The sequence below is a fragment of the Sinohyriopsis cumingii genome, chromosome 2 (assembly GCF_028554795.1).
Source record: "Sinohyriopsis cumingii isolate HCF-2022 chromosome 2, ASM2855479v2, whole genome shotgun sequence".
Taxonomy (NCBI): domain Eukaryota; kingdom Metazoa; phylum Mollusca; class Bivalvia; order Unionida; family Unionidae; genus Sinohyriopsis; species Sinohyriopsis cumingii.
In genome coordinates, this window is record NC_142962.1 from 84,160,885 (window position 1) to 84,175,993 (window position 15,109).

At 34.1% G+C, this 15,109-nt stretch overlaps 1 protein-coding gene across 1 annotated transcript in view; it reads left to right on the top strand.

Annotated features, from left to right (window-relative positions):
- Nucleotides 1-15,109, top strand: part of LOC149805301 (uncharacterized) — a 384,402-nt gene that overhangs the window by 135,896 nt on the left and 233,397 nt on the right. Inside the window, exons 12-15 of the mRNA XM_089949218.1 lie at nucleotides 2,551-2,896; nucleotides 7,777-8,071; nucleotides 12,097-12,232; nucleotides 12,757-12,996. Of these exons, the coding sequence (XP_089805344.1) occupies nucleotides 2,551-2,896; nucleotides 7,777-8,071; nucleotides 12,097-12,232; nucleotides 12,757-12,996 (1,017 nt within the window). The remainder of the gene's footprint in view (nucleotides 1-2,550; nucleotides 2,897-7,776; nucleotides 8,072-12,096; nucleotides 12,233-12,756; nucleotides 12,997-15,109) is intronic.

Here is a 15,109-nt window from a genome sequence, read left to right on the forward strand (position 1 = left end):
TTGGCCATGCTAATTATTTTATGCTCAATAGCCATCAAGTAGAGTTTATTAATCATACTTATACAACTTTGTGCTGCTGCAAGAACTTCCAAATAAACATGTATTCATGAATTTAATCATACCATCTTACATGTATATGTAAAACGTTTTGACCCCTCTTTGTCTACGGGTTACATTTATTAATTCACCAGACTGGATATTATTTTTCATTGTTGCAAATCCACACCACCCCTAGAAAAAAATGAATAAGATAACTAAATACGGTCCTTCAATCAACATTAACTTTGGAAAATGCAACAATTGATCTGATTTCATTTATTTTATATTTTATTTTTATAAAAGATTGTAGCTGGCTTGTCTTGATGAAGGGTGCACTTGCTATTGAAAACTAAGTTCCAAGGATGAAATATGTGCCCATTTGTTAATGTGACAGCAGCATTAAAGCCTGGTGGTAACATCAAATAATTATAGAGCAAAGTATGAGTCGGAACTGGCATCTCTTCAACATATACAATAAGAAAATGAAGAATTTGTTTAGGTTGAGATCTAGGGCTTCTGTCAATATGTAATTGTTTTTATCTCGTCAACATAAGCTTGACAGATTTAAACAGTGAAAGTAGTTGTAAAGATACATCATTAAGATGCTTGTAAAGTCTAATTTATTGTGTTTTGCTCTTGTCAACCAGTTTTTTCATAATTGGTGACCAAACGTTTGCAAATGGAGACTTTATTTTTAAGTTGGTAGCCATTCTGCAACCAATAAATTAGACCTGCCTTGAGCTCAGGTTTCACACAATCAATACCAATGGAGCTATCATTTACACAAGCTTCATATTCTGGTTCTTACAGTGTAGGAGGAGTCTATGGACATTACACATGTGAGTACATGTATGTATATACTTAAATAGATATGTAATTATCTATATACAATAGTATTCCCATTTTTATTTTAAGATAAGAATAACCATTAGTTAAAATAGCTACCCATATTTTATTACATTGCAATTAAGCCACAGCAATATAGCACATGACTAATATGTCCAAAAAAAATTAAAATCTATTGGGGACAAAATCTATCTGGAAATTAAGATATATGATGTAAATAATAGTCTCCAATGATTGCAGTTTTCAAACAAAGTCCAGGCTATGAGGCAATCCACTTCCAAGGTTTACGATGCAATGTATAGAATCTTCTGTAATTAGAGCAGTAAGAAATGCATTTAGCCTAGCTGTTTCCATTTAAAAGTAGTTGAAGACTTTGCTCTCCTTCACTTTCAAGGAAAGAAAATGTTCCATTTCACTATATGGACTTTAAGGCAGCCCTTTCCAACACTCTTATGTTCTCTGGAGGATTGGCTGTTGAGTCAGACCCTCATCTTTCTGATATCGTCAAGTATTTTGAGCTTGAGAGACCAGTATTTGCTCAGTAATGCCAGGATGGGACCTTTTGTGTTCTTTTTGCTTTATCAAAATTCCTTTAAAAAATATTGAGTAAAGCTTCCTTTGAGAACCTTACCCATCTTTGTCACCTTAGTATCAGCAAGGAGAAGAAGTTAGCTTCATGCCTTGTCAGTAGAAAAGGGTTTATTGTTCAGTTGAAACTATGATTCTTGCCTCTTCTTTGCCAGCCTGGAGTTCTGGTGATTCCCTGTCTCAGTTGTGTCTGTGCTTGGTATGATCAAGATAGGCTTGTTTGCCCTGTTAGAGCCTTAAGCTTTTATTTGGCAACCTCAAAAGGGTAAGGGAAGGGTTGGAATTGTCTCTTTCTACTTCTCAAGAGTTCCTCTGATAGTTTGGTGGTAACCATATCCAGGTGGATTGTCCTCACTATGAAAAGAACTTCAAGAGGGACCTTTCTATCATGTGAATCAAAGTTGATGTGGTTAAGGCTGTTGCCACATTTTGGGCCTACTTGAATCAATCCTATCTGGATGATGTTATGGCACTTTTCATTCTTTTTCATTGGATCTTTGGCACATCAGAGTGAAGGCATTTACTCAAGATAGCACAACATAAAAACTAAGCCATCTACCAGCTTACAGTAGTGAAACACTCCTACCGTAAGGGTAAGTACATTGTTTTCTTAAACCAGTTTTTTGCCAGTGGTCACCAGCATTACTGATAAATTCAGCAATACATTAGTAATAGGTAACATGTTACTGCTCTTAAAATGTGTTTTTTTGGGGTGGGGGGTAAACTAATTTTAATTATGTAATACTTTTATGCTACTGTTGCAAAGATTTCTTCTCCAACTCTTTCTGATGTCCCATACTCTCCATCCAAGTCCGATGAGGAAAGTATACAATATAATGTTGGCTGTGACAAAGGAATCGGACTGAGCTCTTGTTTTTTCAGTCATGGGTCTCCAAGTACTAACCGGAGGAGGGAATATTTAGCTTGGCATGCCAGAAAAGGTAAGCAGTGCAATATTATCAAGTATGTATTGCATAGTTACCCTCACTACATTTCGCCAGCATGAACCATATAATTTGTTCGTTTTTTACTTGTTATGATTAATATTATTATTATTACCTTGTTCTATAATTCCAGGTTGATATAGAATTGCCTCAAAAGGGCCCATATGCACTCTTCCTCATGGTTTTTGATAAAGCTGGAAACAATGCCAGTGCAAGAAGGATAACTGTATTTGATGATAAACCAGTAGTGAATTTTATACCTGGATCCCAAATTAACATAACAACTGCCTCAGAGAAAACCAACTATACATGGATTTCAAAATACAGTTCATTTGTTGATGTTAACTGGACGGGAAGGTTCATTAGTGAAGATACTGACAAGGAGAAATGGCTCAATGAGGTGGCCACATTTTGGGTTGATGTGCCCTTAGATGACTATGAAGGAAGAAGGACTGTGAAGAAAGTTGATAATGAGAGAGGTGTTTTTTAAAAAAGTTTTGTTTAATTTTTTTAGAGTTTAAACTAATATTTATGATTTTTAGCTCATCTGGCTGTAAGGCCAAGTAAACTTGTGTTTGGTCCTGTGTCCATGATGTGTTATGGACATTTTGATTTGTCTACAATGTATCTGTCCATCAACAATTACTTGTTAACACTTGAGTCCATATTTCTGATCAGATTTATACATATCATCAAAATATTAGATAAGTTTAATAATGAATGAAAACTAAGCATACTGATGACATGATCTTGCTTTTGAATGGCTAACCATGTTACCATTATGGAAGCCATATTTCTGATCTGATTTTGATCAGACATTGAATATTATATCATTAATGTCTCAGATAAGTTCAGTAATGAGTGAAATCCACATGTTCTAATGAGGTCATTTTGCATCTGAGAGCCTGACCTTGTTACCACTCTGGAGGCCGTGTTTCTGGTCTGATTTTGATCAAATGATCATTAAGATCTTGAACGAGTTCTTTAATAAACATGATTCATGCATACAAAGGAGATCATATTATATCTGATTGGTTGATCTTGTTACCACTTTGGAGGCCATATTTCTGATCCAATTCTGATAAAGCATATGCTTTTATTATTTAAGTCTTGGATGAGTTTGATAATAAGCAACATGTAACTTTGATCACACTTGGAATAAGGACTTGCATCTTCAGGATCTTATATCAGTTTGATAATGTGCCAGTTTCATGCATATTAATGAAGTGATTTTGCATCTGATTGGCTGAGCTTGTTACCACTTTGGAACTATATTTCTGATCTGATTTTGATCAAACTAGGAAAATATGCTTGTATAATTGAGATTTTGGACAGTTTCATTAGTGAACAAGATCAAGTCATATTAATGAGGTGATCGTGCATTTGATTGGCTGAATTAATTACCATTCTGTCATATTTTATATATCTTATTTTGATCAAGCTTCAGGCCTGTATGTTCAAGGTCTCACATGAGTTAGATAATGCACAGGATCCATGAATATTATTAATGAGGTGAACTTGTATTTGATTGACTGAACTTGTTATGAAAAATGCGTTTTTGATGAAATTTATATAAAACTTGGAAAATTGGTTTAAATCATAACAAATTTTGAGGAGTGCATCCAGATCCTTGAATATTAATGAGGTGTTTTTGTCTCTTACTGGTTGAGCTTGTCAACACTTTAGTGACTCCATTTCTGATAATATTTTTATCAAACTTTGTAAATAGGCTTATATCTTCAAGCTATATGACCTGTTTTATTAAGAGCAAAATCTACACATATTAATGAGATAATGTTGCATATGATTGGATGAGCTACTTACCCAGTTTTAATCAGACTTAGTAAATAGGGTAATGTTGTCAAGACTTTAGATGATTTTTATTATGAGTGAGACATATGCATATTTATGAAATGATTTTGCAGATGATAAGAGACTTTTTTTTTTTACAATTCTCTTGCTTGCATGTGATTATGAATGAAATTCATGCATATTAAAGCCGTGATCTCACATCTGCTTGGGCGAGCTTGTTAGTAATCTAGATTATGAACAGACTTGTTAAATAGTCTTATATTAATAAAATAGCAGATGAGTTTCATTATGAGCAAGATCTTGGCATCTTACATGTAGCGAGTTAATCTTGTGTTATAACTCCTGGTCTTAAAATATGTAACCGATAGAATATGAAACCAATGATTTAGTTAAAATCAGGAAGCAATTTATTTCTCTACAATGCAAATTGAAAATTTTAAGAGACACTTAAATTATTGTGAATTAAATCTCAAATATCCCTAAATGTCCTATCACATGCCCAAAAGTATAGAATGTTCTGAATGAATTAAAATAGTCTTCATTGTCCTGGTATAATACAATGATGCTCTCTTGAATGTCTTTGAAAGAGTTCACAAATAATCCAGTGTTGTGTATTAATCCACAAAATGAATGAATACTTCAGTAATTCTAGTAAATATTTTAAATAAATAATTCCCCTCAAATTATATCTAAACACAGCTGTAAGCTCTGATCACAAATGGATTCCAGAGAAAGATCTAAGATAAGAATTAATTCTTTTTTTCTTTGAAATCCCTATTTATTCACATTTTCACTTGACCTGCAACCTAAAAGAATGTGAAAGAATCTCATGGAAAATTCCAGTCTAATTTTAAACAAGACTGACATTGAACTCAAATGCTATGTAAACACTTTGCTTTCCAGTACAACCTAAAATCATAGACAAAAGTTTGCTATGTAATAATACTGTTTAATTATACAATCATGGACAGAAGTTAGGCACACAAGCTTCTTACCAATTTGAAGATGGAAGTTCATTTGTGTTTGCTCCACGCTAAGCTTATAATGTTGTCATTGTTGTAGACAAGTTCTGTAATAAGTAAAATCTGTGCATATTAATTAGATACCTTGTATCTGATAGGCTGAGCTTGTTACCTTTCTAGAGACTATATTTTTCACCCAGTTACTATATAACTTGGTGAATGGGTTTATGTCATCAGGCTCTTGGATGACTTTGATTATAGTGAGACTTTACATATTAATTAGAGCCTTATCTTTAAAAATAATTTGTATCAGGATATGATAAAGTAGATAAAATCACCATGATCTAAAGTTTGGAGATAAAGCGGATGCTTTCATCAAGCTTTCACCACATTTAACTGTAACTGTCCCCATTAAAAATAACAAATAGTCAAACAGTGGCAAAGGGTTATTATTTTTTGGTCTTAAAAAAGTAAAAGATGAAACAACTACACTCTATTTCACTCCACCACCCCCAGACTATTCCCCTCCCCCAAATCAATACCTTTAAGGTCAAGTCACTTTAGAGCTAAGAATAGACCCAGGAGCAAATGTTAGTTACATGCTTGAATTGGTATTTTCAGTACCAATACGTGTATATATAGTTAAAGCGCTGGGATCTCAGTAGTCACCTTTTTGTGACCCAGGGTCTCATTTAAGTCCACTTATGTTGACACTTCGATCGATCAATAAAATCACACTAAAACACAGACAAGAAGCTAAGCTACATCAGCATTTTTAAATCACAGTGTGTATCAACATATAACCATGCAAGGTGCAAAGTCTTCATTGTTTATAGGAGTTGTGTGGCATTACATGTGCATGCATGAATGTTGGAACACATAACAGATGGGCAGGATAACATGGTCATATTTAAAGACTTCTTTAATCGTGTTTGCTTGGTCATAAATGAAAATAGTGCCGGTGGAACTGCCATGGAACTTGTTATTGCTATTCCTCCTGAATGGAAAGTCATATCAATGTAGTGTTTTCACCAGAAGACTTATTATGATGTCTAGTTGGTTCTGAATGAATGAAAATGGTGCTGATCTTACTTCTGATATAAACACCATGGTGGCCATATTGGAAAATTTGCTAATGTTGTACCTTCTGGTCATATTGACATATTGACAAGGGCTTTTGACAGAAAGACTTCTTATGATGTTTATTTGGTCCTAATTGAAAATGGTGAGAATCTGGTGTGCAATATGACCACCATGGCTAAGCACTTCTCCTAAACTGAGAGTCATATTGTATGGAATTTTCACTATGAGAGATTTCTTACGGTGTCTTCCTAGTCCCAGATGAATATAATGCTGTTTGATCTCCAATATGGTCAGCAGGGTTGCCATCTTGAAAAGCTTGTTATCGCTTTTTTCCTGAATGGATGGTCATGTCAGCTTGGAGATTTCACCAAAAGAATTCTTATGATGTCTAATTGGTCCCAAATGAAAATGCTGCTAATCTTACATTGTATTATGGCTACCTTGGTGGCAATCTTGAAAATCTTATTATTGCTGAAGGGTATCAGATGGTTTCAGCACTTACCAGATAAAAGAAAGAAATTGCCTCATCTTTTTTTTATTCCTGGAAATTCTTTTTAGACAGTAGAGTGACAGTCCTTTTGAGGGACTTCTATTGATGGGTTGGTGTGAAGCTTGGTAAATATTATGGTGATTATCTGAAGATGTATGTATTGACAAATCACTTTGCACCCACAAATTTTGATAGAATTATTGTCTTGTTTGCATTGTAGCTGAATGCAGTGTACAAGTAGTCCTGCAGTTTGCCTTTCAGTTGCTGATGAATCACTGTGAAACTTAGTACATATTATGGTCTTGATATAGATATGCAAATCTGTTTTTTTTTGAGTCATTGCCCTTTTTGACTTGAAGCTGGATGCAATATATAATAATTGTTTAATACAGGTACTGTTTTAGTTTTTGTGAATTGCTGTGATTATGGTCATCTACAGAATATATACATGTTGACAAATCAATTGATTTGTATGATTTTGAGAAGAAATATTTGTGTTTTTTTAATTAAAGATTCACCTCTGACATGGGTTGGGGTGAGATGTAAGGAGGCAGAGGTAATATTTACATGAGCAGATTGCTCACCAGTCCTTTAGTTTTCTGCTGTATTATTTTCAACTGAGCCTTCATTGTATCTTTGTCTTTAGATGTTCCAATATTATGTATAGCCAGGTTAAAAAAAGAATGTAATAAATATTACATACCTTAACTAAGAACTAAGACCTGTGCCTTATGTGCAGAAGCACTAAAGAATAAATAAGTCTACATGCTTAACTATAACAATGTTGAGTACTAAAATAATCCATTTGGTATTGCTTGTAGGATAGACAATGTTGCAACATAAAGATTGATATCCCTAATCTGTTTAGATAGTCAAGCAACTGGATGTATGAAGCTTTTGTAAAATTAATGTATAATAATATCCACATTACAGCATATATTGTGTTCTGGTAGTTAATAATGAACTTAAGATTTCACTAATTGTGTGATGAAGCCTATAATTTCTCTTGCAGGCATTGTCAATTTCACTGTCCATTATAAAACTACATATAATAATGTCACCACTGAATATGCCACAACTACAATATCAGATGTCTCTGCTCAAACTACGAGGCTGAGTGTTCAGCTCTATGATGGCTTAAGACTTTCCATCTACATCAGGGCTTATGACATATTTGATTCCTTTCTTGAGGATGTTGTTAATGCTAGTGTTGACTTCACACCACCCATTATCAGAAACCTGTGGCTTGTAAAAGGAAAGCGAGTCAATATATCTGTACACAGTATGAGGGAGTTTTCAAATCTCACGTAAGTTTTTTCTCTGTTGCATGATTAGAATTTAAAACTGGTCCTTCTAAATATTTCCTAAATTTCAGTTTCCTGAAGTATTTTTACCACATTCATGCAAAACAGCTTAAAATTATATAAAAATTCTTAAAATTAGGGACCATTAACCTTTCTGAAGACCCCCGCTTACAAAATCTTATTAGATGGTTTCCGTATTAAAGCATGAATCCATTATGATATGAATGGATTTGAATGAGCAAATTAACTGCTGTAAGTTATTTGTTTAACACTTTGGATAATTGGCTCATATATAACAGATTAGGGAAGGGGATAAGATCTGCTTCCCACCCATCCCTATTATTCCTCCAATTCTCTATGGGATGTTGGGCCTTCCACCACATGGAAGTAATTGTCTCCTTACTTATATGCAGCCATTGACTGGACATCTTGAAAATCTTGTGATGGCTACTCCTCCTGAATGGATAGTCCTAAAGGAAAATAGTGCCGATCTGATGTCCGAAATGGCTAATATGGCAGTTGTGTTCAAAATCTCTTTATCATTACTTCTGAATGAATGGTCATATCAGCATGAAGTTTTCTCTTAAAGATTTCTTATGATATCTAGTTGGTGCTAAATACAAATGGTGCTGATGTGATGTTCAGCATGGCTGCAAAAATGGATGGTTGTATCAGTATAGGATTGTCACTAAAAGATTTCTAGCTGGTCCTAAATGAAAATAATCGAAATCTGATATCCAATATGACCACCATGGCAAATGTCTTAAAAATCTTATCAGAACTCGCCTTGAACAGAAAGCCATATTGGAGTTTTCATCAGAAGACATCTTTAAATGTCCAGTTAGTCTTAAATGAAAATGGTGCTCATCTGAAGTCTGGTATGGCTGCCACTTGAGCCATCTTGAAATGGATGACTATATCAGCATGTGATTTTTACCAGTAGACTTCTTATATATCTAGTTAGTAATTGTAAACGAAAACGGTGCCAGTCAGACATCCATTAATTCTGCCATGATGACTGTCTCAAAAATCTTGTTGTCATTATTCTTTCTGAATATATAATCATTATCCAAAAGACTTCTAAGGATGTTTGCATTGTTGTAAATGAAAATGGTGCCTAGCTGACATCAGTTTAACACAGCAGTTGATTTGAAAATCATGTTTTTGCTAAAGAATATCAGAGATGATTTCAATATACAACAAAAATAAAAGGAAGAAATCATCTTTATGGGAATTTCTGGAAAATAATTTTGACCTGTAGAGTGTCAATTCGATTGTGGCACTTCTACGTTTGTAACTGTTATGAAATGAGGGGAAAAAACATGAAGAAACTTCATTTTCTATAAGAAAAATAGTCCATCAAATCTTGTGAAAGTCATTGAACACTTCTTAATAATCTTTGAAAAACAATTCACTGGGGCTGTACAATCCATGTCTGATGGTACCTGGTTGGTCCTAAATTAAAATGATGCTGATCTAGCATTCAGTACTGGCACCATGGTGGCTATATTGCAAATCTTTTCGTTGCTACTCTTCTGAATGGGATGGTCATTTTGAATGGGATTTTCACCAAAACACTTCTTATGATAACTAATTTGTCCTAAATAGAAATGGTGATGATCTTAACATCCAATATGGCTGCCATGATGACCATATTGCAAATCTTCTTATTGCTTTTCTTCTTGTTTGGATGATCATATTGACATGGGGTTTTTCACCACAAGATTCTATAATGCCAGTTTGGGTGTAAATAAAAAATCTTGTATGGCCATCAAATGGTTAACACATGGTATTTTTTAAAATCTTGACCTTATCATTGATCGGCCTGTAGAACAACAATCCCTTGGAGGAGCTGTTGTTAATCAATGCACAGTACTTCCTGCAGTGTAGTGTGTGTTTTTTACCAAGGATACTTGTCAGTTAGTATTTGGTACCACTCTAGTGGCCTAAGTAGTTCAAGTGTTCACCTCTGATGTGGGAGGTCATGGGTTCAAACCTCGGCTGAGTCATACAAAAGACTTATGAAAATGATACTAGTAGCTGCCTCACTTAGTGCTAAGCATTAAGAGGTTAGTGTTAGGACATGATGCTACATGTCTGCAGCATGATGCCCTAGTGCTAGACATCACTATAAACTGCCACAATGCAGACATAGTGATATGACTAAAATTGTTAAAAGCTACATTAAAAAACCCAAAACACACACACACTCAGTGAGTCATTGCTTCTTTTCACATTATACCTTAGTTTTCATATTGTATACAAAACATTCTATATGTAAGAGAGTTTAGCTAAAGGAGGAAAAAACAAATATTTAATGGATTACATTATACCTTTCCTTACTTGAAAATATTGGCCAAAAATGAAATGAGATGACATTACAATGCAGTTTTTAAAAAATCTCTCTTGAAATACCTGATCTTTTATAGTTAACATCTGACTTCAAAACATATCCTTAAATATCACTTCTAACATTAAATTCAGCAATTATGGTAGTTGCCTTTTGTCACAGGCACAAATGCCTTCTGTTTAAAAAATATTGAGACATTAGCAACATTGTTATTGGTATTGCCATACATAATTATCATATACTCATATACTATAGAATCAGAATTGTTTTGGGTCATTTCCCCAAAATCAGCATGGCTTGTTGTTGTTCAAGACAATTTGAAATTTTACCTTGTTTTTATTTAGCATATATATATATATATATATATATATATATATATATATATATATATATATATATATATATATATATAAAAGAAAACTCGGCAAGCCTATTTTCCTATTAATGAAACATTTATACATCATATATCAATGAGTGGTATATCGTTGATACAGTGTACATACTGTACATATATTGTATTTATATCACACACAAATACATATATTTGCCCTTTGAATGGAGTTTAAGATTGACTACATTCAAATGTGTATTGACCGAGTGAATGAACTCCTCACATGCCTTCCGAGTGTGTCTACTACTAAATTTAGTTCTGTGCCTTTTATTGCTATTTACAACCAAATTTGCATAGTGATAAGTTGATTGTTTCATTTGTTGAGTTTTGATTTTATTCACTTTGATTAAATCAATATAAGACACACTTATGATGTAAACATGAAAGATGGTTTTAATGAAGAAAGTAGAACACTAAAGACACATGTTTAGCTCAGCCATTCAAGTATCGGCGCATGGAAATTAGCATGCAGTAGAAACTAAGCAAAATTATGAACCAACAAAAAACAAAAGGTAATTAAATATTTTAATATATTTACAGTTTATCTAAGTCTGCTTTAATAATGGTACTACTGACCATAAAACATTCTCTCTCTCTCTTCCTTTGGTTGGTTTCATTTTATAACTCTCTCTCTTTCTCATCCTTTGGTCAGTTTGACTTAACTTTAACCATCATTCAACAGTTCAGAGACATTGTGGGATAACACAAGTGAAAAATCTCTATGCCATTGCAAGAATGTTTTATATATGCATATTATTGCGCCATGGGTTGATCACAATTTGAAATACCAGTAGTGTTGGTATATCAAATTGCATTATACCAACACTTTAAAAGCCATGTGATTTTTAATGTATGTGGTATAAATATATATATATATATATATATATATATATATATATATATATATATATATATATATAAAAGCTGAAATTATGCCTTTCCAGTAATTCTTGCATATTTCACAAGCTGGTGATTTAAAAATTAGAAATTTACTTCTGAGTTGAATCTGTACTTTACACATTGATGTTTGATATATCTATGTTACATACATTACTTATACGAAATTGCCTCAGCATATGAAAGTAAAAGGTAATATAAACAGATGAATACATGAATGAACAAGTTGCTGATTTTATGTTCTAAGAATTTTGGATATAGTGAAATACTTCTTAATAAATAGAGTACATGGTTATGTAGAACACATTATTAAAATATGTGTAATAGCAATGAAAAATTATACACATCTAAGGTCATGTGTTATAATGAGCAACTGCAATTTTTCTGCAGGGTAGAATGGGAGCTCTATGATTTTCATAGTGGAATAGATGAGGTAAATTGGACACTATTTGATAACCATACATCCCTGGGAACAGAAATTGTATTGCACGGAACATCCTACATACCACCACAAGGACCCACAAAGGTATGCATATTAAGAGAAGGTCATGAGGTTTTTGGTGTTCATATATTTAGTTGTTGGCTAATCCTCAGCACAGGTCACATTAGTTTCCATTGAAGGGAAAGTTAATTCATCACATTCCATGTTGATTTTGTTTTCAGATCTATAATGTACAGTTGGACTTTTCCCATTTTAATTGAGTCATAAAATGCTGGTTTCTTGCTTCCAGGAAATTCTTGTGTTCTACTTACTGATGCTTTTCTTTCTCTATTTTCAACTATTATGTTCCTATGTACGTGTATATGTAAGTTTATATACAAATGGACAGATATTTGGATGCTTGTACATACAGAGGAATGTATGAATTAATGTCCAAAATGTCATTCAAATTTTACATTTCACTTGTGTCTTTCTGATTTCTTTAATTTCCTTCTTTTTCTTTCAGTGTAAAATGATCAACATTTGTTAATTTGGATTGAAATTCATTTGTATTTTGTTGCATATATTCTGATATATTTCTTTTTTTCATTTTCTTTCTTTTTCAAAAGACATTGGCTGAATGTATAGAGAAATATAGTCTGTACCCAAGAGGGGCCAATTGCAACTGCACACCTTTCCATGGATGTTATCACAAGCATTTTCAAGTCAAACCAGCAGTAATTGTGTCAGAGAAAAATGACAGTTATGGATTAGATCCAAACAGATCCAAAGGCTTGCATGATGGTGATTATTTTTTCAAAGTGGAGGCATTGAATAAAGCTCTTCATAAAACTGTACGGACCATGAAGGTGAGAGATTTTGATATGTGCAGCATTTTTAAACTTGTCTTCTAATGTGACTATTTTACAGTGAATTCACTATTTTCATGGGGTACCAACTTGTGTGGATTTTGTTCTTGCTACAATCCATGATTTAAATACTGAAGGAACCATAACCCTTCATTGTGTGAACAAATAGAACACATTTCCAAAAACATCAATTTAAGCATGAACAAAAATGCCAATACTTTTGCAAAACTACTAAATATGTTACCCATGAAAATAAATGAAGCTTAAGTATTTCATCAGAAAATTACATCTGTACTTAAAGTTAAGATACAATCTCAGATACAGTTATCAAAGAAATTAGTTGATGCATTGTGGCAGTGTTACTATTACCAGGGATAAGGTTGATGTTAATTACAGATACAATGACTACATGCAGAAGCTGCTTAAATAAAGCATGGAATATCGTGAATTTATTATTTTTCATGATGTATCAATTGTGTTGATTTTGTGCTTACTTCAAACTTCAAATTGCAAACCCAGCAAAAGGTTTTCCACATTAAAGACAACTGAGCATATCCATAAATTTAAGTATCTAGGAAAAGATTATGCTTTTTTAAATTCCTGAAAAATTAATACACATTATGTTTCAAACAGGTGTTTGAATACTCACCAGAAGGCACTATTTGCTGTTAGTAGCTATTCTGGCCATAGGTCAAGCGAGCTTTCAATAATACCCTGTATCTGTAATGCTTCTTACATTGTGCATTGTGTGTCATCCATCAACATTTATCTTCAATTTCTCAAAATCCACTGGATCACATTCAACAATATTTACTATAGAGTGTTCAGGTTTAAAAGCTTTACAAATTATTACAAATTATGCCAATGTGATTTGAAATATGGCCACTGTTATTAAAAATAAACAGTTCTTTAAATTAACTTTTGTCTCAAAAGTACACACTCAACCAAGCCAGACTTGGCAGAAAGTATTCTGGGATAAAGGCATTTCAGTTCTGTAAAATGACACCAGTCTACTGTCAAAAAAAACTACCAATACTAAAAATATAAATACCTTAAACTCCTTCTCAATGATCCCAAAAGAATGTGACCAAATTGATTAAAGTGTTTTGGCATAAAGCACTGTCTTTCAGTTTTGTAAAAATGTTGCTGATCCCTCATCAAATATGACCACTGTTAATAAAAGTAGAAAAACATTTAGATGACTTCCAAATAATTGATCTGACAACATCATCATCATCATCAGTGGTGGCTCAGTCTCGAGAGACCATGCAAATAGCACCCTTGGAGTGTCGTCTGTCCCTGGGGTGTTGTCATTGTCTGCTGTGCAGGCCTATGCATTAGTGACAGTCCCTATTGCAGTTGGTGCAGACATACTGGGAAGTCTGAGTTACTGGGGTTGCTGCCACACTAATCTTTCTCTCATGTTTCTTTGCCACCAACTGGCCTTTCCTTGCATCAGCAACTGCTATGCAGTTGCTTAACATAAGTCTCCAGGTGCCTCGGTCCTCAGCCAGCACTTCCCAGCCATCGGGTGAAATGTTGCATGCCTTCATGACACTCTTGCACACATCCTTGAAACAGAGTGAGGGGCGACCAACTCTTCTGGTGCCAGTGGCCAGCTGTCCATATAGGATGTCGTTTCACAGCCTCCCATCCTTCATGCATCGGACATGTCCCAATTATCGAAGGTGGCATTTGCTCAGCAGGGAGTACATGCAGAGGTATTTGCACACTGCAGGATCTCATTTTGTTGGTCTTGGTCTTCCCAGCTGATTTTCAGGATGCATTTAAGGCACCATATATGGAAGGAGTTGAGCTGATGCTCTTGCCTCATGTAGGTGCTCCAGGTCTCACTTCATAGAAGGGTACTGAGAATGCAGGCCTGGTAAACTTGGATGTTGGTGTGCTCTGTCAGTGCATTGTTTTCCCACACCCTCTTTGTTAGTTGTGCCATGATGGTGTTTGCCTTTCCAAGCCTTCTGTCCAGCTCCACATCAAGCGAGAGTGTTGCTGATGGTTGACCACAGGTATGAAAGGTTGTTGACTGCTTCCAGGGTGACGCCATCAATTTTGATGGAAGGGGCAATGGTGGTATCTTGCACACTGACTTTTG